The following is a 26,751-nucleotide window of genomic DNA, read 5'->3' as shown; positions in this document are numbered from 1 at the left end:
TCCAACTTGTCCTGGATCCACTCTGCGTTTTTGTAACTGACTTCAGTATAGAACTGCTAACTCATGTGAGAGCTACCATTTATTAAACATGTTGTATGTTTCAAAACATGGCTGCATTTTCTTTTGGGCAAAGCTATTTTACTACTTCTTTCAAATTTGCCACATTTCTTCTGCTTGCATTCGTTCTACTGTCTTCTTTGCCAAAGGGGTATGGATAGGAACACAAGAGGGGAGAAGGGCAGGGTCTCCAAAGAACCGTGGACAGCAGCTGAACTCTGGGCAAAAAAGCAGATCTGTGCCTTTGAACTCCATCTCCCAACAGCTGTAAGGTGTTTTAAGATGGTGCAACCATCTTAAAACAGAGATGCCATTTTAAAGGAGTACTAATCATGGCTGTACAATCTTACCTTTGTTTTTGCTTTTAATTCTACAAGTTATGTATTTTACTGAATTAGCTAAGAAAACATAAAGAGAAGGATTACTTAATAATTTCTCACACAAACGTAAACACAAACCTACACACACATTTCAAAGTCTTTGACTTATGTGCACTTATACACAGAAAAAATGTCAGTATGAAAAACCGGCAAACTCCTCAAACATCAGTTCTTTGTATTAGTTCCAACACTGATGAGAGCAGCTAGTCTTTCTCCCAGTCAGAGCTGGTGGGCCAGCACTGCTATGGAAGCATGACCTGGATTCCATTGGGTTTCATGCCCCATCAAGAAAGCCACCAGCTCAGCTCTAACTGCAAAAATCTTTACTATTATTGATGTATAAGAATAAGCAAAATGTTAATAAATAAACATAACCTAGGCAGATTTTGCACCACCGGACTTTTGACTAATAATAGCATAGAATTACAGATTAAAAACAGTGGATCAGGAGGTTCATGAGAGAAAGCAAGCATGGACCCCTAACATACATATTTTTCTCTTTTCTCTACAGCAATTTTTCATATTGTGGCCACTTTCCAAGAGCTCAACCTGCCAAACAGGTTGCATCAAACCTGGAGAATGAAAAGTTACTCCAAAACAAGGTAATCACATAGGCACTCTGTAAACACTGTGAAATGAACTTCACCTCGGAAGTTTATAAATGGAACAAAAGGTTGGAGGAAAAAAGTAGATGTCCAGTGGAAACAGCGGCAGAGATCAGAACAGAATTTGTGTTTGCCTACTTCTGGACAATTCCTACACCTAAATCACACCTCTCCAGACTCAAATGTGAAAAAGTAAACAGAAAAAGTACCCTTCACAATGAGACATGTGGACATACAAGGTCAATGTCCTATAAATTCTCAGCATCAGAAGCAGAACTGCAGGACCAGTGATTTATAGACAACTCCTGCTGATGTTTCTAATTGCTATAGTAGAGATCATGTGCCTTCTTCACAGCAGTTGCATGTAAAAATCTCTCCTCCATTTCATCTGCTAAAGCTCAGCCTAGCGTACCTGATCCTGGGGCTCACTAGTGTGTGCTACAGATGTTGCTAGATAACCTTGCAAAAAAAAAAAACCAACGTATGTAGCTGAGCCCTGGTCTCATTTGTTTTGAATGCATAGTACTTGTACACCTCTTTCAAGTTGTACCTCACAGTGGGGTGTTCAGTACATCATCTTCCTGGAGTTTGGTGGGTGGCTTGTTTTCTTAAGCATTTCCTCCACAATTATTTGGCTTACAGGCATGGAAATAATAACCTTTTGTTTCTGCCATTCGCCTACTTGTATCTCTGGTAGAGGTTGTGCCAGAGACATGACCAGTAATCACAGAATGATAGGGGTTGGAAGGGACTGCTGGAGATCACAGAATCACACTCATCCAGCACCCCTGCTTGAGCAGGCACACCTAGGGCAGGGGGCACAGGACCACGTCCAGGCGGGTTTTGAGTGTCTCCAGGGAAGGAGACTCCACAGCCTCCCTGGGCAGCCTGTTCCATTGCTCTGTCACACTCACAGGAAAGAAATTTTTCTTCATATTCAGGTGGAACTTCCTGTGTTCCAACTTGTGCCCATTGCCCCTTGTCCTGTCATTGGGCACCACTGAACAGAGTCTGTCCCCACCCTCGTGACACCAGCTCTTTAGATATTTGTAAGTATTGGTAAGATCCCCCCTCAGTCTTTTCTTCTCCAGGCTGAACAAACCCAAGTCTCTCAGCCTTTCCTCATAAAAAAGACTGGAGATGCTCCAGTCCCCTGATCATCTTGGTAGCTCTCCCCTGGACTTGCTTGAGCAGTTCCCTGTCCTTCTTGAACTGGGGGGCCCAAAACTGGATACAGTACTCCAAATGTGGTCTCACTAGGGCAGAGTAGAGATAATAGAGATAATATTTATCTTAATACCCAAGTAATGAAAACGTACCCAGTGGATGCTTCTTTACCATTTTAAAATAAGTTTCACAGTATTTGAACAGTCAGTGAGTATGCTACAAACATTTATCAGCTAACACCGTCACTTCCCACAGTTCTCTGGCTTCTTAAAGCTATTTTCTGGTCAATTATCCTAACTCTCATCTTTTGAGGAGAAACTAATAAACCTCATAGGAAGACAATTCACTTTTCTTTTCCAGAGCATTATAAATTCTTGACGTTTCTTAAAGTGAGGGTCAGGACTGAGGAAACTGTTGGAGATAAAACAGCATTACAGATGTCTGCCTTCCGTGCGTGTGATACACATACCTTCATGCATAACAAATTTGCTCACTTCATAGGAATAGGGAAGGGAGGGAGGTAAATGATTTCCAGCAATCAGGTTCATATCATGGCATGTTTTTGATCAAGCTATGCTTTCCTTCCTGTTACTTGCATTGCTATCATTCCAAGGTCCCACAAAATAAATGTAACTTGCCTCTTCCTCCAAATACACATTAGACACTCAATGGGAGCGAAGTATCCCGATTCCATTTTGGAGGTGTGTTATGGATGTCACTTAGGCACACACTGAGGACATCCACTGTTCAACAGTCTCTTGGAGTTTCGTTACCATTGTATTAATTCTAATTAGAGTTAAAAAGGCTCTGTGGCATTCATAATCGACTGGTTCCGTTTCTCTGATTGCACACTCTGAATATGTGACTACAGCTATCAGTGTTATAGGCGGACAGCTGAACTTGCACAAAAAATTAATGTTACAAAAGACAGAAGTCATACACAGCTGTGTGAACAGGACTGGGTTCTCCTTGGCCCAGAAAATTCTCATTAGCTTTGCAAAACTGTATACACATGTGAATACAAATTGGACCTGGACCCTCAAAAGTACATAGGTTTGTTATTATGGTCAGCAGCTTTTATTTTAAGACCAAAGGCTCAACATTTTAAAGAAATACATAAAAGTAGACTTCCTTTCCAGTCTGTTTTATAGGTAACAGAACGTATTGAAATTGGTGGTAAGATAAATTCTTCCTTTGTGGAACTGACTAAATGCCAGCATCACCACTGTATTTCCTATGATACTCAGATCAAGGCAATCCAGATATTTTTTATTAAGGAAACCATTAGCAATACTTTTTGTAACCAGCTTTTCACAAGTGGAAATTCTCCAGAAATGCTTTGAAATCAGACATCAAAGTCAGAAAAAAAAGAAGACATTTTAGAGTGATAATGGGAAACACACAGAAAAAACTTACAAAAACATGCCATTCTATCTGTTGCTGCCACATGTTTTACAGCACCGTGGGTCAGCCAGTGCAGCAGATCACGTCCTGTCTAGGTTTCGGGGAGTGGGGGACAGCTGGAGGATTTTACCTGTCAAAAGAAGGCTTCTCTCCACAGTCAAATGCATCCTGTAACTCCTTGACAAGATTAGCCTGCCCAGGCAGTCGAAAAAGGCCTTCTTCCTTTAGCCCCCGCTGTCGGATAAAATCCACGCACTGTTCCACCAACATAGGAGCCAGGCGGTTCCCATATCGCTTTTCATATCGGACAGTGTCTTCCAGTTTCTGGCCAAAAATACCTGCATGAAAGAGAGACATGTGACTTGGTTGAGATTCATAAAAACATTTGAGGAGGCTGTGTCTTCTATTACAACCCATGCAATTTACAGGTAATTTAAATGTACAGAAAATTAACCTACTCCTTTCTTGAGAATAAAATGCTCAATTTCATCTTTGATATTCTCATGGAAATACAACACTGACATATTTTACAACAATGTTAAAAAACATTACTTAAAGTAAAATACTGATTTTTCAGACCATAAGCACAGAAAACACAGAAATGCTACAGATAGGATTTTCCATCACAAAATTTCTGATTTAAAAGTGATACACATCTCCATCTTCTTTTATCTATTAAAAAAAAAAGTATTTCCTGTATTAGTTTCAATAGCATATAAACATTACCTTTACACATGGAGGGCAAAAGATTTGTATATATAACTCAGGCTTTTGTTCCTACTAAACCAAATTATTAATAAAGTTTTCCCACATAAACAAAGACCATTCCTATGATGTATTACCAATTGCATTATTACTGTCTGCTTTAGCAACAATAAATTTTGTGTATGAAAAAAACCTCCTGACATGAAAGGTGAAATATGTCAGATGAACTGCAGGAAACCTGCATTCGAATTTAACCTCAGAAGAATATGGAGGTATTTTTGACAGAATTAACTTAAACTCTGATCTGTGGATATCATCACTACCACTGGAAAGACAGCTACTCTTCATAACTTATTTTGCGTCTCCCTTTCAAACTGCAGAGCCAGCCATCATACACAGCATCACGATAGTGTTCAGGCATGTCATCTATGATGGAAGCTCTCTCTTGAGACCGCCTTTTGTTGAATAATATTGAGGCTGAAGCGAGGCAATTCAATTTCTGTATATAGCAAGACAATGAATAGTTCTAGGCAGTCATGATCAGAAACTAAAGACCAAATAACTACCTATGCTTTGAAGACTCCTTTTCCAATTACCTACACTATAGGTAAGCAGTAAGTCAAATTGTGCCCTTTAATGAGTAGAAAGTTCCTACTGGTTTAAAAGTATTCAACAAGGAGAACAGAGTTGTTTTGGATTGCTTTTTCTAAAGAAAGCCCAAAGTTGAGCTAGTCAGCTTTTGCTTTTGGCCCAAAAAGTTCATTCATCCATAGATTACAATTACATGAACAAGTAAGCACAAGCTAAAGTAGCATTCAGATTGAAGCATCCTTCAGGGTAACTTTCAATGTGTACATTTTTCCTCCAACAAAAGAAAGATAACTCACATCTCAGTTGTAGGGGGAAAGTTGATTTGCATATGCTCCAGGGTGTTATTGTATGTGGGTAGCAAGCTGTCAGTCACCCATACTGAAGGTCTGGGGTTTGTATTTAAGTGCAATTATTTTTACTGTAGCACAGGAAATAACCAGAGAGAGTAACTGATGTTCAGCTAAGACATCCAGAAACTATTCTGAGATGCAGAGCAGCATATTTTGTGATTTCTATGGTACCCGCACTTGTGGATGCCAATAACAGCAGTGGGTAACAGGACTGAATGTCACACAGTCACTGTTTATTAGCTCACTTTTTTCATGTTGTACAAAACTCCAAACCCAACAATTAGCAATTAAAGAAGGAATTTTTGAAATTTCAGAGTCAAGCTTAGAAGAATACTGACTGATGTGGAATATTTGGTGTCTGCAAAGTCGCAAAAAGCAGCCTCTTCATGCTGGCAGAGGAGTTAAAGTATGTTTTCTTAATTCTTACATACCTTCATAACCTCCTCCAAACTGCCTATGGGGATGGCAGGAGTATTATATGAATTTGTGTCTCTTGTATTTGTCTGATTTAGGGGTTGCTGCTGGTCAACACAGAGGAAATCATCAAGTCCCTCCATTTTCTAGACCCTCCTTCTGAAAGTAGTGGAATTAAGGAGGAAGGCCCACTGAAAGTCAGTTAGGGAATCTGTGTGATTATGGGAGTTTGGGGATTTCAAAGTCTTTCCTAATACACAAGAAGGCTGCTGTTCAGTGCCCCCAAAACTGTCCCTTCTCCTGGCTGAACCAGCCCCACTTCCTCTGCCTCTCCTCAAAGGGTGTGTGTTCTAGCTCCCAAGCATCTTGGTGGCCCTCTACTCAACTCCCTCCAGTTTTACCTCCCCACTACCCCACCTTTTTTTTTTTTTTAATGGACACAATATTTGGAATATGGTCTAAAAGTGCTGAGCAGAGGGGGTTAATTACTTCCCTCCCTCTGCTGTCTCCATTCCTGCTGAAACTGCCCAGACTGCTGTCAAACCTTCCTTGCTGCCAGGTCCACTGCTGGCTCATGCCCAGCTTACTGTCCCCCTGGGCACCCAGGTGCTTTCTGCAGAGCTGTTTCCTTGGGGTTATTCCTTCTTAGGTGTAAGACTTGGCCGTCCTACTCCAGTTTGTCCTATGAACATACAGTCTGAACTTCCCTTCAAGAGCCCATGAGATCTCTTTGTTTTAAACACAAGAGTTTTTACCTCTTTTCAAACAAAATTAATCAGTATAAGATAGGATATTCTAATTATATGAGGTACAATTACAACTCATACCCATTGACAGTACAATTAGTATGAATAAGCTTTCCATTTCTATTAATACATTTTTGGGGGATGCTGCCTTTCCCCTCCCCTCCCCCCTTCATTTTAGAATTGGCTTTCAAATCATGTTTAATAGATAATGAATAAAATCAGAATAAGGTTTTTTGCAAAGTGGGAGCAAAAACTGTTTCTATAGTATTATAAATTGTTGATGCACCACAACACAAAATGTACTGAAAACAGGTGGCAACCATAAAGCATTAATATGTCTGTAACAAGTGTCAAACAGTACTTTTTAAGACAAACAGAAAGTAATGAGTGATTCACTTACAAAAGGTGACATATATTAAATGAATATGACAAACTTGGTTCTCTATTATAGCAGCAAATACAGGTACTGAATGAAGAAAACCTTAAAAACCCCCTATATCTGAGGAAAAATAAAACCTGATATGATGGAGAGGTAACCAGTGTCAGAAAAGACAAAAATTAATCCAAATCAGAGCCTAAAATTTCCTGGTTCTGGTCCCTTGTTTCTACTACTGACTGCAATAAAGTACATTGCAAATTAAGGGACTTTTATAGAGACTCCAAAAAATACACATAGCTAGGAATGCCTAAAGAAGAGATAGAAGCAACTACAGCAGTTGTCTCGGATTTGACAGACCACGTTCAGATCCTACACAATCCTCAGAACACACTTGCATCGACTCTGACTGCATACATACTTCATGGCCAGAGGGGTAGTTGTATGCCCCACCATCCTCACATGTCAGATAAACACTCAGAGACTTGGCTCCCTAACCAATGCAGAACACTGGACCAGGCAGCGCTTGGCCATGAAAGAAATCAGTCATGATAAGCCTGCATAAATATTGACTTGCTGATACCTTATGGAAAAGTACTCTGTTGCCAGGGGCAGAAGTGGCAGAAACATGACACTTCTGCTTCCACATCATGTTGTCATAACTTTTACCTTGTTCATCATCTTTCTGGTGTCTGCTGGGTCTTTCACTGCTTTGGAATAAAAGCTATTATCATTGCCCTGTAAGGTGCACCTTCTTCCACTGTCCCTTTCTAATGCTTTTATCCCCTCTTATGTTGCAACTAACTACTACAGAGATATTGCAGATTAATAGCTTATTATAGATGTTGACTATTATGAAGCAAAGGCAACGCTGTGAAGAATTGTGTTGCAAACATACAGTTACCTTAGTGGTTGGCAGAGGCAGACAACGGCGAACACTATCAACTGTACCTGGTAACTACTAGCATCTCCTTTACAGAGAAGCAGGGAAAAGACAGTCCAAGTTACAGAGACTACAAAATAACCCAAACCACAGAGATAATTTCACATGCTGTTTTTAAAAAGTAAATTTCCACTACAGTAACTAAACAAGAACACCTGCGTGGAGAAGAAGATAGAAAAGAGCTCTCATAACTCCTGTTGTAATCCAAACCCAAGTTCTCCTCACAAATCTTAATGTCTCTAAAATCCAGAAGTGCACAGATGCACAAGTGCTGACCTGTGGCTTGGTTTATCCTTGAGACAGGGTGCCAGAGGGGAAACAAACAAACAAAACCAACAGGAAACCTTGACGTTCAGAATGGCACAGCTTGGCTTCCCCACAGCTGGAGGAAGGCAGGGAAATGTACAGGATTCCAGTTCTGAACAGTCATTAGATTTAATCAGCAGAACTACTTTTCCAGAGAGGCTCTTATAGGTCTTTAAAGCTATATCCAGTTAAACCAAGATCATGCATAACATCAAAGAGGAAAATCACATGCTAGTAAAGGGCATGCTGAGCAGTTATTCATTAACTAGAACATTCCCGTGACAGAAGTTTTGTAAACATTTTGAGAAACTGCATTTCCAAGCCTAACAGATACCCATAATGCTTATGAAAGTCACTACAGTGCTATATCCAAATTCTGCGTATGGCTACTCGAGAGTTGTGAAAGCACTGTGGTATTTTCAATGGTACATATTCACACTTAAGAGTATGTTTTTAAAATCTAAGAACACTATTACTTGATTATTTCCTTAGCTACTGGACACAGGCAGGGGTCACATCTCAAGCCTATTGACTCCAAGCTTTTGATTCAATAAGAAAAAAGGAGAACTATCTAAGCAGCAGTTTTGTCTCCTTGCTCTATAAAGAATAGCTTGAAAAAGCCAAACTGCCACTCTAGCTCTACCACAGCACATGCACTCAGTGAGTCAGAAAGTTTCTGCCTTTCCCAAGCCACCCCTCAGCAATTCAGATGATAATTTTCAGACAGCATGAAGCAAAGAGGGTTGATGCTTTCAACAAAGTACCCACGCCTGTACATTTGTTATCTCAATGTGCAGCAGAGGCTCTCTGCCCTTCTAAAACAAGTTCTGAGGCTATGGGCTTCACTGATCAGAAAAAGTCAGTTAAGGTCAAAGGAACTGATCTCAGCTTAGATCTGGATGAGAATTTTAAGCAGCTCTCAATTCTACATCAGTAATTCATTGACAGTGAAAATAACAGATCAGGTGAATGGCTTTCAACAGCAGGGCTGGGAACAAAGGTCCTGAAATAACACACAGAATTGGATGTCATGGCCACATAACACTTAATATGGAGTTTTAAAGTATGATTTATTTTCACCTTTCTGCTCCGGTGTTCTCCAGCAATAAGTGCTGTTTTGAGTGGAACAAAGGCAGGGAGTATTTTCTTCTCTACAGAATTTTGTAATGTACAGGAGAGGAAAAATACCAACAAAAAGAGTGGTAGCAGAATTTTGTTCCCACCTGTCTCATTTTCTCTCCTTTGTGCCTTTTCCTACCCCACAGTCAGTGTGATACCAGCAGTAGGTAAGATAGGATAAAGTCCTGCCCTGGAGTTTAGTACAGCTGCACACCAGAGGGTTGCTGCTTAGAAAAAACAACTCTGTAATAAGAGCAGAATGAGCTACAGGCTGGAAAGGAGGGGACGCAGGTTTAAAAATGTCAGCAGGAACTTATCACAGTTGATCACATCAGGGCCTGCACCATTTCTCTGGCCATGGCCAATGCCACCTCCTCCTCCAAAGCTCTGCTCACCCAAATTCACCAAGTTATTCAATGTTCTCACCACTACTTTGTGCCAGCAAAGTTACCCTCAGTTATTGCTTTCCCCACTTACCCTGCATGTGCTCTCAGGAGGTTCCTGTGGTGGTACTTAAACAGAGAGCATCTTCTCTAAATTGGATTTTAAGGATGGTTGGCTCTATCTCTGTTCAGATGCTGCCCTCTGAGCACTGACTTCTCCTGTGACATGACCTCCAAATAGGTCTGACAATTTTTTGGTGCCTATAACAATGCAGCTTTCATCTGGATTTCCAGGAAGGGTTCTATACCCTCATCAGTGAAGATGACAATGTATCTCCGCCTAAATATAATGTAATCTCTTGTATTTCCTCCAGTGACTACCTAATGGTTTTCTCTGCTAATTTTATTTTCTCCATCGTATTGCACAGCTTAGAACTAACTGATCTGCTTTATGCAAGTGCAGGCTAGGTTTGCAGAAGTTTTGCCTTTTTTTATACTTAGGTATACAATCTGCAAATGAAGTTATAAGAATTCAGTATACTGATTAATAAGACAAGTGTAGTTAGCCTAATTTGCCCGTGCAACCATAGTAAAGGCTTGACTGAAATTCCAGTTCATGTTCATCTTTCTGTTGACTTCAGTGGGACATGGACCTAGTTAAACATGTGCACCCAGCGTTCTACAGCTCTGATCTAGGGCCTTGTGACAACACTCTTGACAGTAAACATGTATAAGAAAGCAACTGAAACAAATGATATGTAGAAGAAAGTAAATTAGCAGCATGGCCTCCATTATGCTGTCCTCTGCCCAAAGTGCTGCAGCTTCACCTAGAGTTTTAGCCATGAAGAATTTCTGTGTCAGAATGTACAGGGAAAGAATCAATAGCTGAAGCTCTTCTTGGAGCAGCTAAAGGCTGCACCCCAGGCACAGACAGCTGTCTACAAAATTATCAGTTAATCCTTTATTCAACTTCCAAACATTTCTCAAATAGTTAAGCATATAAACGGGGCACAGACAGCTCTAATTCACACCAACACCTTGAAATGCACTAGCACACTTCATGCAGACACATCCATGTCCTCCTGGCCAGTCTCCAGGCCTGAACTCCAGCAACCAAGGGAAATGCTGGCCTGAAAACAGCTTTCAATGCTATCTCAGCTGCAGATGATAGGTGATCTCTGCTGTAGTTCTGCAGTGAGTCCTTCATTGGTCATGATCCCTCATTTCAAGGCATTGCCTCTGACTGCCTGTGCACACAACCCTCAAAAGCAGTGACCCCACTACCTCACTACCAAGTCTTGTGAGCAAATTGCTGCATGGTCTTGCAAATGGCAGCCTGAAGGAACAGTTTAGGGAGGAGCAGGAGATAAAGATGATTGTGTTTGTAGAAGCCCTGTATAAGATCATTTCTCACACTTCAGAACAACATGACAGTTTAGCCCTCTCACTTGGATTTCTCTGTCCAGCATAGTTTTTAAGGCAGCACCAATGTTCTCCTCTTCCCCACGCAAAGTTTTTGTCCTCATCATAAAGGTAGCTTCTCCCCACCCCTCCCAAGCATCATGGCACCTTATCATCACTTGTCATGTCTCTTTCTCAGACATGTGTTTCCCTTCCAGCTGACATATTTGAAAGCCAGCCTCCTCTTTGCCTTCCTCCCCCAGTACTGCCATGCTCTGCTTCAACAGCAGTATGTGCAATGCAGAATAAAACTGGCTTTAAACATCTCTATGCAGCAGGTGGAAAGGAAAATGCAGGCTGCAGGGCAGCAGGATGAAGTGGCAATGCAGCACTTGCAGCAAGACAGTGCATTGTAGGGCTACACTTCATCAGAAATCTCTGAATCCAGGGACTTAAGTCTTCTGCACAGATACACATTTATCATGTTGCTTTGCTCCCTCTCTTCTCCCTCCTCCTCCCACACAGACAGACAAAATGCAAACCCAAACTCTTTCCCCTGATGTTCTGCCAGACAAATAGGTGACTCAGAGCATCACAGGGCTGATTCCCCCACTGATCTCACTGATTTTTGCTCAGAGGCTCTGCAATAATCTTGTCTCAAGCCAGCTCATTCAGGCAGCCCATTCGTGGGCTATTATGTAGAGGAGACAGTATCAGCTTGCCAGCTACAAACGAATGAACAAAGAAGTAAATAAATAATTCGTAGAATGTTGGCATCTGCATTGCTTAATGCCTTTTGTTTCAGTGCTCTCATCTGCCCCTGCACACACAGCCCTGTTGACTTCTCAGAAGCCATGGCTTCACTAGCAAAGCAGAACACCACGACAGAATGGACCTACCTTTACGGAAACTAAAACACCGTTTAATTCTCCTATAAGTAGTTTTAGGAATGAAAGGAGCTGCTGCTAAGGCACCTGGGCTGCGGACTCCAGCATTTCTGTCTTCAGGCATCATACAGGCCAGAGCCCCCACGTCCCTCCAAAGATTTCCTTTACCAGCTGCATCCAGATGAAACACCACGACTGATCATTGTTACTGACTGCTGAGGAGTTTTTATGATAGTGTATTTTCCTCTGGAGCTAGGAGATTTGTGGTCTTCTAGATCTTAGGTAGGGCTTGAAGTGATTTTAATGTTCTCTTCCCTGCTTTGATTTTGCTTTGGGGAACAATTTCCTTCTGTCTCTGTTTCCTTTTGTTTCTTTTATTTTCTGCAGCGAGAAAGCTGCCTATTATGGAACGTCACAACAAAAGAGTTTCAGCAAAAAGATTTATCTTCCATTCAAACAGAAGTGCCTGCACAGATGGAGGGGGAGAAAGACCTCTTCCTCCTAGCTGGCACAGGGGGTTGAGTGGCAGAGACTCCAGTTCCATAGGAAAAGGTCAGCACTTCGCGGTCCACAAGGGGAAAGGGAAGAACAATAGCAAAAAGGCCACCGAAGAATCCTCTGGGATACGATACTCCTTGCTGGCTCCCTTTATCTCAGCAACCGAGAAGCGAAAACAACAGCCCCTTCACCCGAAAGCCTGTCTATAACAGATTCCTTTCAAAAGGCCTTTTATATACCCAGCTTCCCGTCTGATGTCCTCATGGGCTTCTTGCTCGTTTTATTGCCTTCGAACTACAAGAAGCTCTCATGGGAGAGACACGTCAGATGCAGCAGCAGCGCATCTTTGCTGGCAGGATCCTGGGAGCTGCTGAGGAATACGTGCCTCCACATGGGGATGCTCTGCTTGCTCGCTCCCTCCCGGTCCCACGCCTGGCAATGGCAGCCACGGCTGCTGCTGCTGCCTGCGCCAGCCCCTTGCGTGCAGTAGGTGCAGGGAAACGACATAGAGGAGGAAGCTGCGGCAACGTAGTTTTGTCTGCTCCTCCGGGTGACTTTGAGTTGACTTCAGATGGCTGTCGTGTGCAGCAGCTTGAAAAGCAAGCAGGCTACGCCTGGCTCCCGCAGGAGGTGCCAGACCTTACCCTGCTAAAATGCTCATGCTGCTTCTTCTCACCTCCTCCCTCCCCCTCTGTTGCAAGCTCTGCAATTAGAGCTCAGGCCTTTTCCTCCTGTAAAAAATTGCCTTTTTAATCTAATCAGGAAAGGAATTTCATGTGCAAACAGGCATTACATACTCTGCTTCATTTACATTTATTTTCCCTTTCAGAATTTTTTCCACAGTCACCTTATTCTTTTGGTGCAAAATCCAAGCCATTTCTGATCACCTTAGCAGATTTCCACCTGCCCCCCCCCCCACCTTCTCTTTCTAGCACAGGTTAACAAATAACGATTTAATGATCTGGTTATTCATTTACAGAGCTCCTTGCTCTGGTACCAGGAGTCCTTTCCCACTGCCAGACAAACTTTAAATATTAGTCGCTTACCAAGGCTCAGACATATCTGTTGCATGAGCGTGCGCACACACAGAGAGCTTGCTTATAATGCTTAAAAGAACCAGAAAATTCAAATATGTTACTCAAAGTGGCACTTGACTTGTATGACACCAGACTATTGTGGTTTACCATCTAGTACTAAAATTTAGGAAGCTGATATAAAACTGGTGGTTTGATTAATTAGCTGTCTGAAATAATTTTGTGTTGCTTTTAGACAACTTAAGCCAGAAGTGCTGTTCTTTAGAATGGTCAGATTGTTGCAGCAGCTGTAGCAACATCCGCATAGCAAGGGATAATAAAAATATGAGTGTGTCCAGCCATATATAATTACAGAAGAGTTAATAGGGCTTAAGAAGACTTGTTAAGATAGCTCCAACTATCAACTTAAGTAACAAGTAGTTAATAAAATGGGGGACGTGCTAGAAACATAGTTTCTTAATAGTGGCACATCCCACAATACTGCTTTTGCCTTGTTATCATGATCAAACCTTCTGTGAACATTAAACACAGAATCACCTTCTGTCTATTCTTATGTTTTTCAGGGAGTTAACTGTTTGCTTCCTGATACAAATAACCCCAAGTCAATGTTGGGAAAACAAAAAGAACATGCTTAGAAGTGTTTTAATTACAAATTAATTTAAACAGTAATTCAAGGATTGCACCCATCTCTTCTTTTATGCAAATCAGCATGCAAAGTCTTCAGCCAGGTGCTTCCCTTAGTAACTGGCATTAAACACTCCTACAACGGTGATGGTGCCCTGAGAATTTTCGTGGTGGCTCAAAGGATTCCCAGCTGTAAACCAGAAATAGCTCTTGCCCTATAAAAGCAAATGAGGGGTTGATGAAGAAAGCGTAAAGGTCAGGACTCGGGAGATTTGGTTTCTATTTCTATCTCTGTGCATGGACTTGGGCTAGAAACAGTTTCACCTCATCTCAGCTCCCCACCTGTAAAACGTAGACACTTCTCCACTTGCAGAACTGCAAGATTGCCTTTCCTCATTATTTGCCACAGAGAGATACTGTGGTTCTAAAAGCCAAGTGCAAAAAACCCCACAAAGATACCCTTTAAAAAATCCAGTTCTGTTATGCCCCCAAATTTATTACTGCCACAGTGGCTTATGCTGTTACTAGACTGGAGTAGAACACTGAAGACCTCAACATGAGGCGTGCTTTACAAAGAGGAAGTTGGGGATGGGTAATCTTTGTGCTACATAAAAAAAGCAGATTTCTTACCTAACCTAATTACAGAAGACTCTGCTCCTCCCGCTTCCCCTCTCCCAGACCAACTCAGTATGCTTGTAGAAGATCACGCCTTTTAATATAAACCTTTCACTTTGTGGGTTTTGGGGTTTGGTTTTTTGTTTTGCTTTTTTAAACATTCTCCTGTAAGACCTACATGCCCAGATCCAGGACAATGCTAGCTTATTAACGTATAGGGCCAGATCCCAGAGAGATGACTGCTTAGCACCATCTTTCCAGGGCACGTTTCCCCAGGAGGAGCCAAAGAGAAGACAGTCATGTTTGAAGAGGTGCCGGCAGGCCCTAGCTGACCAAGTCCCTAAGCACAGCCCACCAGCGAGGCCAAAGCCTTCTCCTAAGAACTGTGTGACCTGAATAAAGCATGAAGGAAGATGGGTGGCTTACAATAACAGTTTTGTTTAAAATGGTGGTTTCCTCCAGTCCCTCCCATCCTCTTTCCTGTGGTTTACCTGGCAGTTGAGAAAATGACAGTTGCAGTCAGCAATCACAGTTTTCAGTGATAACTGCACTTCTCAGTCATGAAACAGCACAGACAATCCTGCCTGACTTACTTTTCCAGCAGCCTGCAGACAAGACCAAAAAGTGTCTGATGCAATACAGGTGCTCTCTCGTAGTGGAAAAATATTTCTGTCCCCCAACTTGGAGATTTGGGAGCCTCCGAGGAACAGACTGAGTAATGTACTGATATTTTGTGCAAGTATATCAATCATACTTGTATTATAGTAATTTAGACATCACCAGAATAATAATGATGAAAATGATGATAATAATTTGCAGCCCATTCAACATGAGAGAGCTTTTTAAAAAGCCAACTAGACATTTGACAATAAATTTTGATCCAGTACTACTGAAATTACTGGGTATGCCAATCAAAAGAAAAAGAATCTATCCTATACTGCTAGTGCTAATATTCTGAGGCTTACATTGGAGTGCATAGCTTTATATAATACTATTACTTACTGGTCTTAGCTGTCACTTGCAGGAGAATCACAGACAACTACTTGTAACAGACATTTATGAAACACATGGACGGTCTTTTATCTAATGACCAATTACCCTGCTTCTCCCTGTGGGAAAGGTGATCTCATAGAAGACCAGCCTTCTGTGAAAACATCCCCATGCCTTAGTAATGCACTATCATGCTATCCTCATCAAGCAAAGTGGTTCCAGACAGTTTAAAGCCTTTTAATTGAGACCTCTGCATGGGGGCATGCCTGGTACCTGCATTGCAAGTGAAAACAGAGGTTTTACTCCACTTTTTTTGAAAGATCTAGACCATTCTCCTCCACTTCAAAACTCTGGCTGTGACTGAGACCCGACAGAAGAACCTCTATGTATCTTTGTGTATCTGGGAACCTTGCATGTTCCCTCACTGACTCACCTCCTCCAAATGGCGCCCATATAACCCTGCGAATGGATTTCACCCAATCCTCCATGTCATTCTGTGTGCTTGCCATAAGAAGGTATGTCTCATGATTAGCTGTCATCCGCTCTCGGTCTCCTCCTGCAAGAGAAGATAATTGTACTTAGAAACCCTTTTGCTTTCCTGCCCAGCTAAGTTGCTGCCAGACTGACTGCTGAAAGCAGTAATAGTGGCTCCATAGCAAGCAGACATGGATACTATGCAACAGGGTGTTTATCGTCAGACACGGCATGAAAAGAAGGTCCTGTAAGTACATCCCCCATCAGACAGTGAGAAGCTGTCATGCTTCCAAAAGGAAATGAGAGGATAAATGTCACCGGTAAACAAAAACAGCCCCGTGCTGTTCCAAGAACCATGGGGGGCTGCACTAATCTGTAACTTGATATATGCACTGGAAATTTTGCAGAAGTTATTGTACCATGATGGAGGGAAAAAACACAGAGAGAGAGAGAGATAAGCATGCTTTGAACAAGTGGGGATGACTCCATTTTCATTTTCAGGAACACAATGTGTAACATTCATGGAAATGACATTTGATACACCCGAGTGTTGCTGTGACTCTCTAAGGAGAAGGCAGCCGACGCTAGCAGCTGACATGGTACAACCTACTGCCTTGGATGAGTCTGATGAGGATTAGATTAAGAGGGATCACGCTGCTTTATTATCCTTTATTTAAAGGATGGGCCAACACTAAGAAGGTCAAAACCAGAACTTGGCTTGCCACAGCTCCAGGTTTTCACACTTATTGCTTCACCTCCATCCTAATGGGTACTACATTAGTGCAAGAGCACATGGGGATTCAAACCACCTTTCCAGCATTGCAGAAGGATCAAACCCTTCCAGAGAGATAGCGCCAGACATTTTTAAGCCCTTTCACCGAGTCAAACATGGTGTACCTAGAAATCCCATGAGTTCTGTGTTCATCTTTTTTCCAGCTTCTTCCATCCCTATTTTTGATTCTAGTCATATCTAAAGGAAATATCTCTGTTCATTACAGCAGGAACACTGCTCCTGGGAGGTCTTCTGAAGAATGCCATGCTCAGTGCTGGGCATTGCAACAGCTAGGTTTCTGAAGAGAAAATTTCTTAAGCGCTAGAAAACCCAACCATGACTTCCTAGCACAGCCGTTCTGAACAAACCTATTCGTATGGTCCACACTTTAGAGAATTATGACACAGAAGTGTAAAAGGGAATTAATTTGAACTTGATGAACACAAAAGCCAGATTTTCCCAGACATGGGCAGATTATTTTCTTAAGGTTTGTATCATTATTCCAAACTTCATTTTGAACATGGAGATAGAGAGTAATTTTCTACAGTCAAAATACAGCCATTCGTATACCGTATGTTCTCCAAAAAGGCATCCAAAGAAGTAATGCAACAACCTGAAGTAGAATACATTTTAGACTATTCCACAGTTTAAAAGTGTGAAGAACACTACTTTTTTCCTAAGACATAGGCAAAAGGTAGGGATGAACCTATTTTAAGTGCTATCACTAGAGAAATATCAGCGTGACTAAACTGCATTGTATTTTTTTTTAATCTTTCAAGTGACTAGCACAAGAATTGGTACAAAACATGGGTCTTTCTTCTATGCTATGTTTTGTCATTTTTACCTTTCAAGAAGTGGAGGATGAGGGTATGGGGAGTGGGAAGCATTAGCATCCCAAATGGTAGCACTCCACATCAACCCTGCCCAGCAGAGAGCACATAGCCAGGCCCTGGAAATTTACCTCCCATCTCTACCTTTTACATACCCATCTTGACCAGAATGAGGACAGACCTCTCTTACTCAGGTATAAAGAACAGAGGTGATACTGTATACAGTCTATTTAATATGGCATATTTTACATATCATCTAGAGTTCTTATCCTGAAAAGACCCAAAAATATACAAAAAGAAAGCCTCAATATATTGTTATGGCTATTAAACATAATAGTAAAAAATATAGAGGAAAGGCATGCAACACAGATGCACCCTTTTTGTGGCTGATAAAAGCATAAAATATTTATTTACACTATCACATTGTACCATAGCTTCTTTTGGTGTTTTTTTTTGTTTGGTTGGTTGGTTTTTTGATGGACCAGAATCCTGTAAGGTACCATACATAAAGAACAAAAAGATGTGTTCACACAAAAGACGTATCAGATCCAGGAATAAAACAAGAGGTGACCTGATTTTCTTACTAAAGAGACAACAAAAAAGATTACAGCCATAGCCAAGTGATGGTCCTCCTCTGAGGTATCTGTCAGATCATTCCATATTCTTTTAACAGCCTACATATTAAAATTCAGCAGATTATGGGAAATTTACTTAGTTATCATATTACAACAAATTGGAGGGTTTCTTCAGATAAACTGGATTAATCCCAGAAGTCTAGATAGTTCATTTACAGCGTGGAGTCCAGACCAGTACTCTAAACAACTAACTTAGGTAAACACCCACTCAGTTAATACACAATGAATCTGTGTTTCATTTTGCAGAGAAGGAAAACATAATGTTTGGTTACATTATTTTTTGTTACAAGAAAGTGAAGCTTTCCTAACAAAAGGAGCTTTGCCATTTTATAGCAATTCTGGATCTGTCTACTTTGTAATTCAACTCCTTCCTATTACACCACAATATCGGTTCTTACTTGTGCATTAATTTAATTATTATTCAAGAACTGAAGCCTTACTAGAAGACTTTTGGGGATACAATAGCACTTGTCGGATTTGTGTTTTACTGCAAATGTTAATTTTTAGTGGGACTATATTTTAAGTACAAAATTAGCAAGACTGGGGGACAGACAAGAAGAAATGACCATGATTCAGGAAGGCACCATCTCAGGTAAGTAGTATCAGATAAACAGAAATTGAATTAGAAGGACCTTTCTGAAGCTTCAGTAGGTCCACAGGACACTTCTGAAAGACGCTGTTTAGAATCTCCACTTCACTTCCCCCCCTGCCCCCCTTATAATATTATTGTTATGATTATAATGAAGCATGAGTAGATTACAACCTCCAAAAATCACTCATCTATTCATACCATGGATACTGGCATTATGTATGCCAACTTGAAAATGGTGCTCAGCATCAAGTCCATTACAGATGTGGATGCACCCTTATTCCTTTCTTGTGGGCGTGCAAATCATAATGTATTTTACCTGTATTGTTATATAGTTCCAGATTATGCAGTCCAAGTATAAGAAATGCCTAATCCTCTGTGTGACAGCCTGCTTGTGAATAGCCAACTCTAGAGGCTAGAACATGAACTCTGGTTTGGGGTTTTTTTTCATCTTTTCCCCTTGTTACTTTGCAGGTGTCACAGGACCTGGAAGGAGCAGAACCCACTCTACCTGACCAAAGAAACTGGCTCTGGCATATTCAAGATGAAAAGCTGCTGTTGACACAACTGATGTGTATATCCTGTTTCTTCCAGCCTCTAGTAATGGCCAAAAGTAAGAGGATGTATACTGTTGCTCAAAACTACAATGTAATATCACATATTTTTATTCCTGCAGCCCTAACCAATCCCTAATCTGTTTTATTTTCTTGGCAGCATTACAAATGAATTCTTATTTATTGAAGAAATCCATCCATAACATCCATTTGGAGCGGAAACATTGAAACAGCACAATACCATGATGAATCTTCCACTTTGAACAGGTCAGATTTCAACTCCTGCCCGCTTTGGCACTAGCAATGACTTACAGGTTCCCAAGCACTCCTTCCTGCCTCCTTCAGGGGCTCAGTAATCGGTAAATACAGACTGCTGCTGTGCTTCCTGACCAGGACAGCCTGTGACCACTCAGCCCCATGCTGGGTGTAGCTTTGTGCACCAAGCCAGTTCCGCTTAGATACAAGCCAGGCGAGGTATTTTAAGAACTCTTGCCAGCAACCGGGAAAAAAAAAACCCAACAACCAATTAAAATATGGAGAGGCCGGTTCCTGCAGGGATCCACTCCAGAGGGGAAAAGAAAGGGACCAGCCTGTGCTTGCTCATGCAGTACCACAGCACACACTCAGAAAAGCATGAAGAGGCAGTGATGGAATTGAAGGGTGATTGTTTCCCGAAATACCAGGCTCAACAGCTCTCCTGCTTTTTATTGTCCATCAATTAAATGTGAACGCACAGTCATTTTTCATTCAGCTGGGGGCAGGTGTGTGTGTGTGTGCCTTTGTAGTCTCTTCCTGTCTAACCCAACACCCTTCTCTTACCTGAACATACCCATGCTAAACTCCGAATGAAATATTTGCTTGTCCTTCTAAAAGCATCTTGGACTTCTTGCAAACAGTAGCTTCAGCTTTCTGAAGAATTCTTGAGAATGGAATGCAAAGGGATTAAATTAATACCAACTGTTTAAAAGAGAATTTTCTCCCAGGAGGAACTTCAAAAACTAGGATTAATCTGATTTTTCTGAGCTGAGAATGTCATGGCCAACCTCAAAAGAATATTCAGATTCCCCCCAAAAAAAATCTGGGGGCCAGTTTTGAAGTGAAACAGTTCGCCACTCCCGTGTGTATTCCTCTTAGCTACAGTTTCTGAAACCCTTGCTCTCAGCTTGGGAACTGAAAGATGGTGAAAGGCAGACTGGCATTACAACAGAACCCACTGGGTTTACTTTAGAAACATCCTCCTGACTGGATGCTTTGCATTTGTTTGCTGAATTTGTAATTTCTCAGGAAAATGCTAAATTGTAGAATTTTAGCCCTCTAATGTTTCAGATGAATACACTAAACGTGCCTCTATGTTGTATTTAAATAGGAACTCCTGGCTACTCATCACCCCACAAAAAAAATCAAGCCATATACTTACAAAAATATTTAGGAGCTGATATTCAGACATTAACTTCTGAAAATCTTGCCTGAGGAGTCCTTTGTTTTCTTTCTACTGCACCCTGTTTTTACTTTATTTTCTTATATATTTTTTAGCTTGTCTTCCATATAGTTCTTGCTGCTATATGGTCTGGAATTCTCTTCAAGCGACTACTGTCCATCACCACGTTTCTGCATACATGCACTGAACAATGCCACCCTTTTCTCCCACACATCTCTGTATCACCTTAAGCCTCATTGTTATACCAGCCTTTAAGGCAGAAGAGCTAATCTTTGTACAAGTGATATTCCATACAAATTGTATGCAACTCAGAAACAGGTATATCTTTGTTTTGCATAAATCTTCCATGTGTAGCCCGATGTAGAAGTAAGTGCCATCCCTGTGTGCAATGAAGCAGGCATGGTCTTCTTTATTCAGATGTATGATAAGACTATGTAATTTATAGTTCCTGATCAGGACTCCAATTAGTATTTCTTCACAGGCAAAACACCAGTAATTACAATAGAATTCATTACTCTTCCAGCACACTTTGTGTTCCTAAATTTTCCTGTATGCTGCAACTGAATTGCACATCAAGTGATATATTTAATCTATGTCTCTGGAAAGAACCCTGCATTTCCTTAATCAATTCCATTTTACAGCATTTGCATTCAGGTTGTATAATCCTAAGCAGGAATCATCTCTGCAAAAGTTGTAGAGAATACTAGAATATCAGAAACCAAGATGAACAAGCTTATTATCCTTTCTTTTTCCTGACGAAACGCCTTGTTTAAGAACAAAACAGAAATTACGATTACCCAACCTTGATACGAACTCAACATTAACCACTGCTGCTTTAAGCATAGAAGTCTGACTTCACAAACTGATGACCTAACTAAAAGATAGTTCAAATCCATACATGTCTCTCTTCCATATACTGACACTGGCAAGTACAGGATCTGTCTACCCTCAAGTGAGTCAAAAAACTTATATAAAACACTATTTAAATATAAGTTTATATTTAAAATTGTATAAATTTATATTTTTGATAAATAGCTGTTAAATCTTATAATCACGCCTGACTAATGTAACACAAGAACTCTCCTGCTGGCCACCACCTGTGCTCATGAACTCTGCGCATCCTGAGTCTGATAAAATCCACACATAAGTGTCTTACAAGTATAATTCAGGTTCCTGCATCGAGGTGATATGGGACAATTTGTCCTCCAAACTGCCCTCAAACTGTTAGACCAGTCTGAGCACTAAAATGTTTTATGTTCAGTCCAACTGGGCCAGTGGAAAAGCCTAACTGCAAAAAGCTTGTTCAGAACAGAAGTTGAAATTTGCAGAGCAAAATGAAGGAGCTAAGCTCCAGGATGCAATTGTATTTTAATGACTTATTGGCTCTGGGATTCATTGAGAAACCTTTCTTCACAGCGAGCGAGAATCTATGTTGAAGGGTTAGCAACTGCTGCATCTCACATGACCAATTTAAAGAATAGAAGGAGACACGGCTACTTGAAACTTGCAACATTTTTGAACTGTGCATATCACTTGCTAAGCAGCCAAGCATATGTTCTTACAGATGTGTTGGCAGAGGGGAAGTTGGGGCAATGAATTTCTGCATATCAGCTGAGAACTTATTTCTGATGGTGCAGGTATAACGCAGGGCTTGCAGACAAGAGCTGGGGGGAGAGTGTGTGTCTCAGTTTTCTGTTGTTTTATTTATAATTCTCAAAAGCTTCTTTATTCTGCACATGCCTGGTATTGCTCCTGCTCTTCCTGACTGTATAAAATTTTACCAAGAATTTACAGCATTCTCTCAGTTCAACGAGGATGAAGAAAAGAGTACATAGCCTAAGTTCAAGTCACTGCCACCTTTTTCTTTTACCACAAAATGAAGGTAGTCTGGAGAACCAAGTTCTTAATGATCATGCAAAAACTCATGTCAAAAAGAACAACCCACACTGTATGATTATCAGAGACAAATACTCTGTATTTACAGGATCTTCAGCATTACTTCTGAAGTGACTGTTACAGTATATATGCCGTATCTTCTCATCAGAAGTGGCCTGCTCCACGGACACTACACAGAACATTGTATTCTCCAACAATACTCAAATTACATCTTTTATGGCACAACTTGTCTAAAACATATCTCTATCTTGTAGGAGGAAATATGTCCATGAATTGAAGATGTGATGTTGGACTTTGTGAAGCTGAAAATCAACCAGATATGCTAAGACCAAGGCAGTTGCTGGGGAGAAGAGCTTGAACTTGGAGTATAAAAGAGAGCACCCTGGAAAGGTCTCTATTTAAGACATTATCAGAGCTATCAGTGATGGAAACCCCAAGAGCCAAGGGAAATTGAAAACTAGCACTAAGCTAAGCTGCACTGAGGAAGTTACAGGCTCCTTGCATGCTAAACAATCAAAACCTGAAGTGTCCAATTGTTTTGTCTTGCACTAAGCTCCCCAGATATTACATTGAAAGTACAACCTGTGAACTCTTAGCATTTCATTCAGATCCACAAAAAACTGTCCAGCTTAAAATCAAAGAGAATTGGGCAATCATGTATCTAAGCTTATTATTTGATGATTCCTGAGATTTTAGGATCCATGTTTTGAAGACCTTCATGACAAAACTGAGTGCAGAAACTTGATTCTAGGAAAAAAACCTTACGCTAATAAATTAAAAATTGTCATTACCATAGCATTTCTTAGTATCCCATCATAAGAGAGATGGTGAAAAAGAAGTGAAAACATTTCACTTACGTACGAAAATAAGAAACAATTGAGACATACCAATAATAGAAACAAGGAATCTCTCACTGGCCCTATTGTGTAATATATGGGAAACCAGATTCCAAAGATCATAAAGTTATTAAGAGGAAACTCTAATGTACTTTAAAAGTCTCAACAATATGAGGTGAAATAATATGTTGGCTGGTTTCCCACAATGTTTAGAGAGAGAAAACCATCTAGATGGCTGGATGTGACAACACATGAGTTGCTACTGTTAGAATTTAACTCCTAAGAATTTTCAAAAGGTGTTCTATAAAACTTGAAATATACCCTCTGTTATTCTGTTAAAACCAGAGCAGGCAGCAGACCCAGTTTGTTATTTTGAGTTCCACTACATAGCTGCATTACCTCTAAAGCCTTGATGACAGGTAATAGACCAGTTGAGGAAGATATACAAATTACAATTTCAGTTCTTCTGCTCAGGACTGTCCTGTTATATCCTCTGTTCTTGTTTGGCTCAATGCTGCTCTGTCTTCGGAAAGGAGACAGAGATGGCTGGAAGATATGTTTATATCACCTCTGTGCTATAAATGACTAATACCACGACCACTGAGAAACCTCAGCTTTGAAATACAGAGTTATCAAACTCACCATTGTTTTACTACCAAAAGGTGCACTAATTTCTCTCTTCACAAAGAACTAACACATTTTCCTGAAGAGGGGAATTAAGTAACTGCAAACAAGTCAATAATGAAGATACTGCTTTTTAAATACTTCAGTACACCTATAATTTTATGCTGTTACTATCCAAGCTGATCTTTTGCATTAATAATCTTGAACAGCAGTTTTCTGCACTAAGGGTGGATTGTTTTTTGGGCACATTAGCTTTTCAACATAAAAGCTGCAGCCTAATTTAAGTGCTGAATGGCAAAAGACTGCTAACACAAGTACATTCCCTTGTGGGCAGTGTGCTCTACCATAATTTCCCTACTTGCAGAATGCCTGGAAGACAGCAGGACTTTTTCAGTAGAGTTGTTTTCATGAAGCTCTGAATCAACTGCTGTTGGATACCTGGAATCAGGCTCAGGAAATGTATTCATCACGTGTAACATGATGAATACTTTGTACAGGTAGCTTTCTTCTGTGCTGCAGGGCTACAACTGCACCACATCTGTCTGTCAGAGTAAGTTTAATGTCTTGCACTTATTGTGCAAGCATAAAATCAGTGCCACGTTTAAGCATTTTGTGTATGCACAGCTACCAAGTCTTTCTCCTAACATAGGAATTATTGCTTAAACAGCTAAGCGAAAAACTGTCATGCTTGTCCATCAGCAGTTATATAATTGTGTTAGAAAGATGTCATTAATGAGGAAAAGAGAGATATGAATTGAAGTCATCCCTTGTACAATGTAAGAGCTCCTATTTTTTCAGAGCACTTAATCTTTTGAGGCGTGTCTCATTCTTCCTCTCCCCTACTTTCACTGCCCTTCCTTTATTCCTAGTTTGAACTTCGGCTATGCTTCAAACAGATTTCAGTTATCCATCTCATCCTCAGACACAGATCCCAAGTGGCACCTATTTTGTAGAGTCTGTTCTTCCTACCCTTCCCTGTCACTAAGATGCTGGTGCCAGCACAGCTAACTTTTGTATCTTGCCTTTCCCCAGTATCATTCCCACTTGAAAAAATCTCATCTCTCTTCTTGCTCAAGGCACACTGCCCAGAACATTTTGTTTACAGGTTGCATTAAAAGGCCACCAAGCTGTGCGGACCCCATCACAGCTCTACACTTCACCAGCCCCAGAGCAGCAGCAGACATCGCTGCCCTCCCAGTTAATCAGTACCACGCAAAAGTCAGAGGCATGCTTCTTTTGCACTGCTATTGACAGTTTTCAGCTTTCCAGAATTTTTCAATGTTGTCAGCATCGTTGTGATATAAAATGTGGTCTGAACTGTCATTTTTGCTGTTCTATTGTTGTGACTTTCAGCTGTTTTCAGAGTTGCTGGCAACATTTTCTGCATCCATTAATGATTTCACTTTCTTATTTATATTGAAGTTCTGTGAAACCACACAACAGCAAAAGAATATTTTTCTACATTTTTTTTCGGCCATACTAACTGAGACGAAATCACATTCTTCTGCCTGTATACTGAAGACTAGCAATGAACTCACTGAAGCAGATGGATCAGGTAAAAAAAAGGTCAGATTTACAGTATGCAAGTTATACCTTTATAGAAAAGAAACTGCTTCAGTGCAGTTGACTGCAAATATCTTAAACACACACTCTGGCACTAACATGAAACTTAGCAAACATTCTGACAAAGCATGTATTATAATTTTACCTGGTCTTGACGAACTATTACACTTGCTGCAGGGAAGCAGACAAATAATTTGGTGGATCCACAAAAGACAACCTCAGTATCACTTCTCAAAATGGCCTCTCACTCCTTTTCCCCTTGAATAGAATTTCACATGGGCTTTTTTGGTAGGAAGATGTGGAAAATATAAATAAGCAAAACCCCAGAGACTGGCCATAAGAGATCCACTTCTCTGTGTCCTTCATTACCACTAGGACTTGAGACATATCCAGTATTGATCTAGTTATGGAAAAAAACATTGCAGGCCACACTTTTCTATGTACATGTACAGTGCCATGACAGTGCCCTATTTTCAAAACTTCAACCATGAAGAGCTTTCCTCTGAAATTATGAGTTCAAGAAAGTAAAAATAAAGCAGAGAGTCTTGCCTAATGCCATAAACTATTAAGAACATACTGTGGCTTTTTTAGTTAAAACTTGTACACACAGAAGATATAAAATGAAATTGTCAAGGCCATTTTTTTTTTTTTTTGGTCAGAGAAAGTAGACTAAGTCCATCTTTGTGAGTCCATCTCGGGGAAGCCCCATTCTTCTGACATTGGTCAATAGTTTCCTGGGGACAGAGACAAGAGAGATTTGCTTTCTGAACTATAGCTTGGATTCTTACAGACAGCAGAACTCACTTGTGACCTCCCAGAAGAAACAACACAGAGAGAAGAACATGGGTTTTTCAATGACCTGTGACGCTCAAATGTTTTAAAGCTTTATTCCTACTACCTTCATATCAGGCTATGCCATTTCTACATCTGAAATTGCAATAATCA

The 26,751-nt window shown here is 40.7% G+C and overlaps 1 protein-coding gene across 6 annotated transcripts in view; it reads right to left on the bottom strand.

Moving 5' to 3' along the window:
* The window catches only part of ARHGAP24 (Rho GTPase activating protein 24), a 229,565-nt gene that overhangs the window by 17,594 nt on the left and 185,220 nt on the right, over window positions 1–26,751 (bottom strand). For 5 of the 6 annotated variants that reach the window (XM_075090342.1, XM_075090347.1, XM_075090346.1 and 2 more), the window contains 2 exons: window positions 16,029–16,151; window positions 3,744–3,951 (listed from right to left, as the gene is read on the bottom strand). In XM_075090342.1, coding sequence (XP_074946443.1) covers window positions 3,744–3,951; window positions 16,029–16,151 — 331 coding nt within the window. Of the gene's footprint in view, window positions 1–3,743; window positions 3,952–11,846; window positions 13,010–16,028; window positions 16,152–26,751 lie in introns of those variants that run through there. The other variant, XM_075090344.1, reaches the window with a different exon arrangement.

The sequence above is a fragment of the Phalacrocorax aristotelis genome, chromosome 4, assembly GCF_949628215.1.
Source record: "Phalacrocorax aristotelis chromosome 4, bGulAri2.1, whole genome shotgun sequence".
Lineage (NCBI taxonomy): Eukaryota > Metazoa > Chordata > Aves > Suliformes > Phalacrocoracidae > Phalacrocorax > Phalacrocorax aristotelis.
The sequence above is the reverse complement of the archived record's forward strand: the minus strand, read 5'-3'. Positions and strand labels throughout refer to the sequence as shown.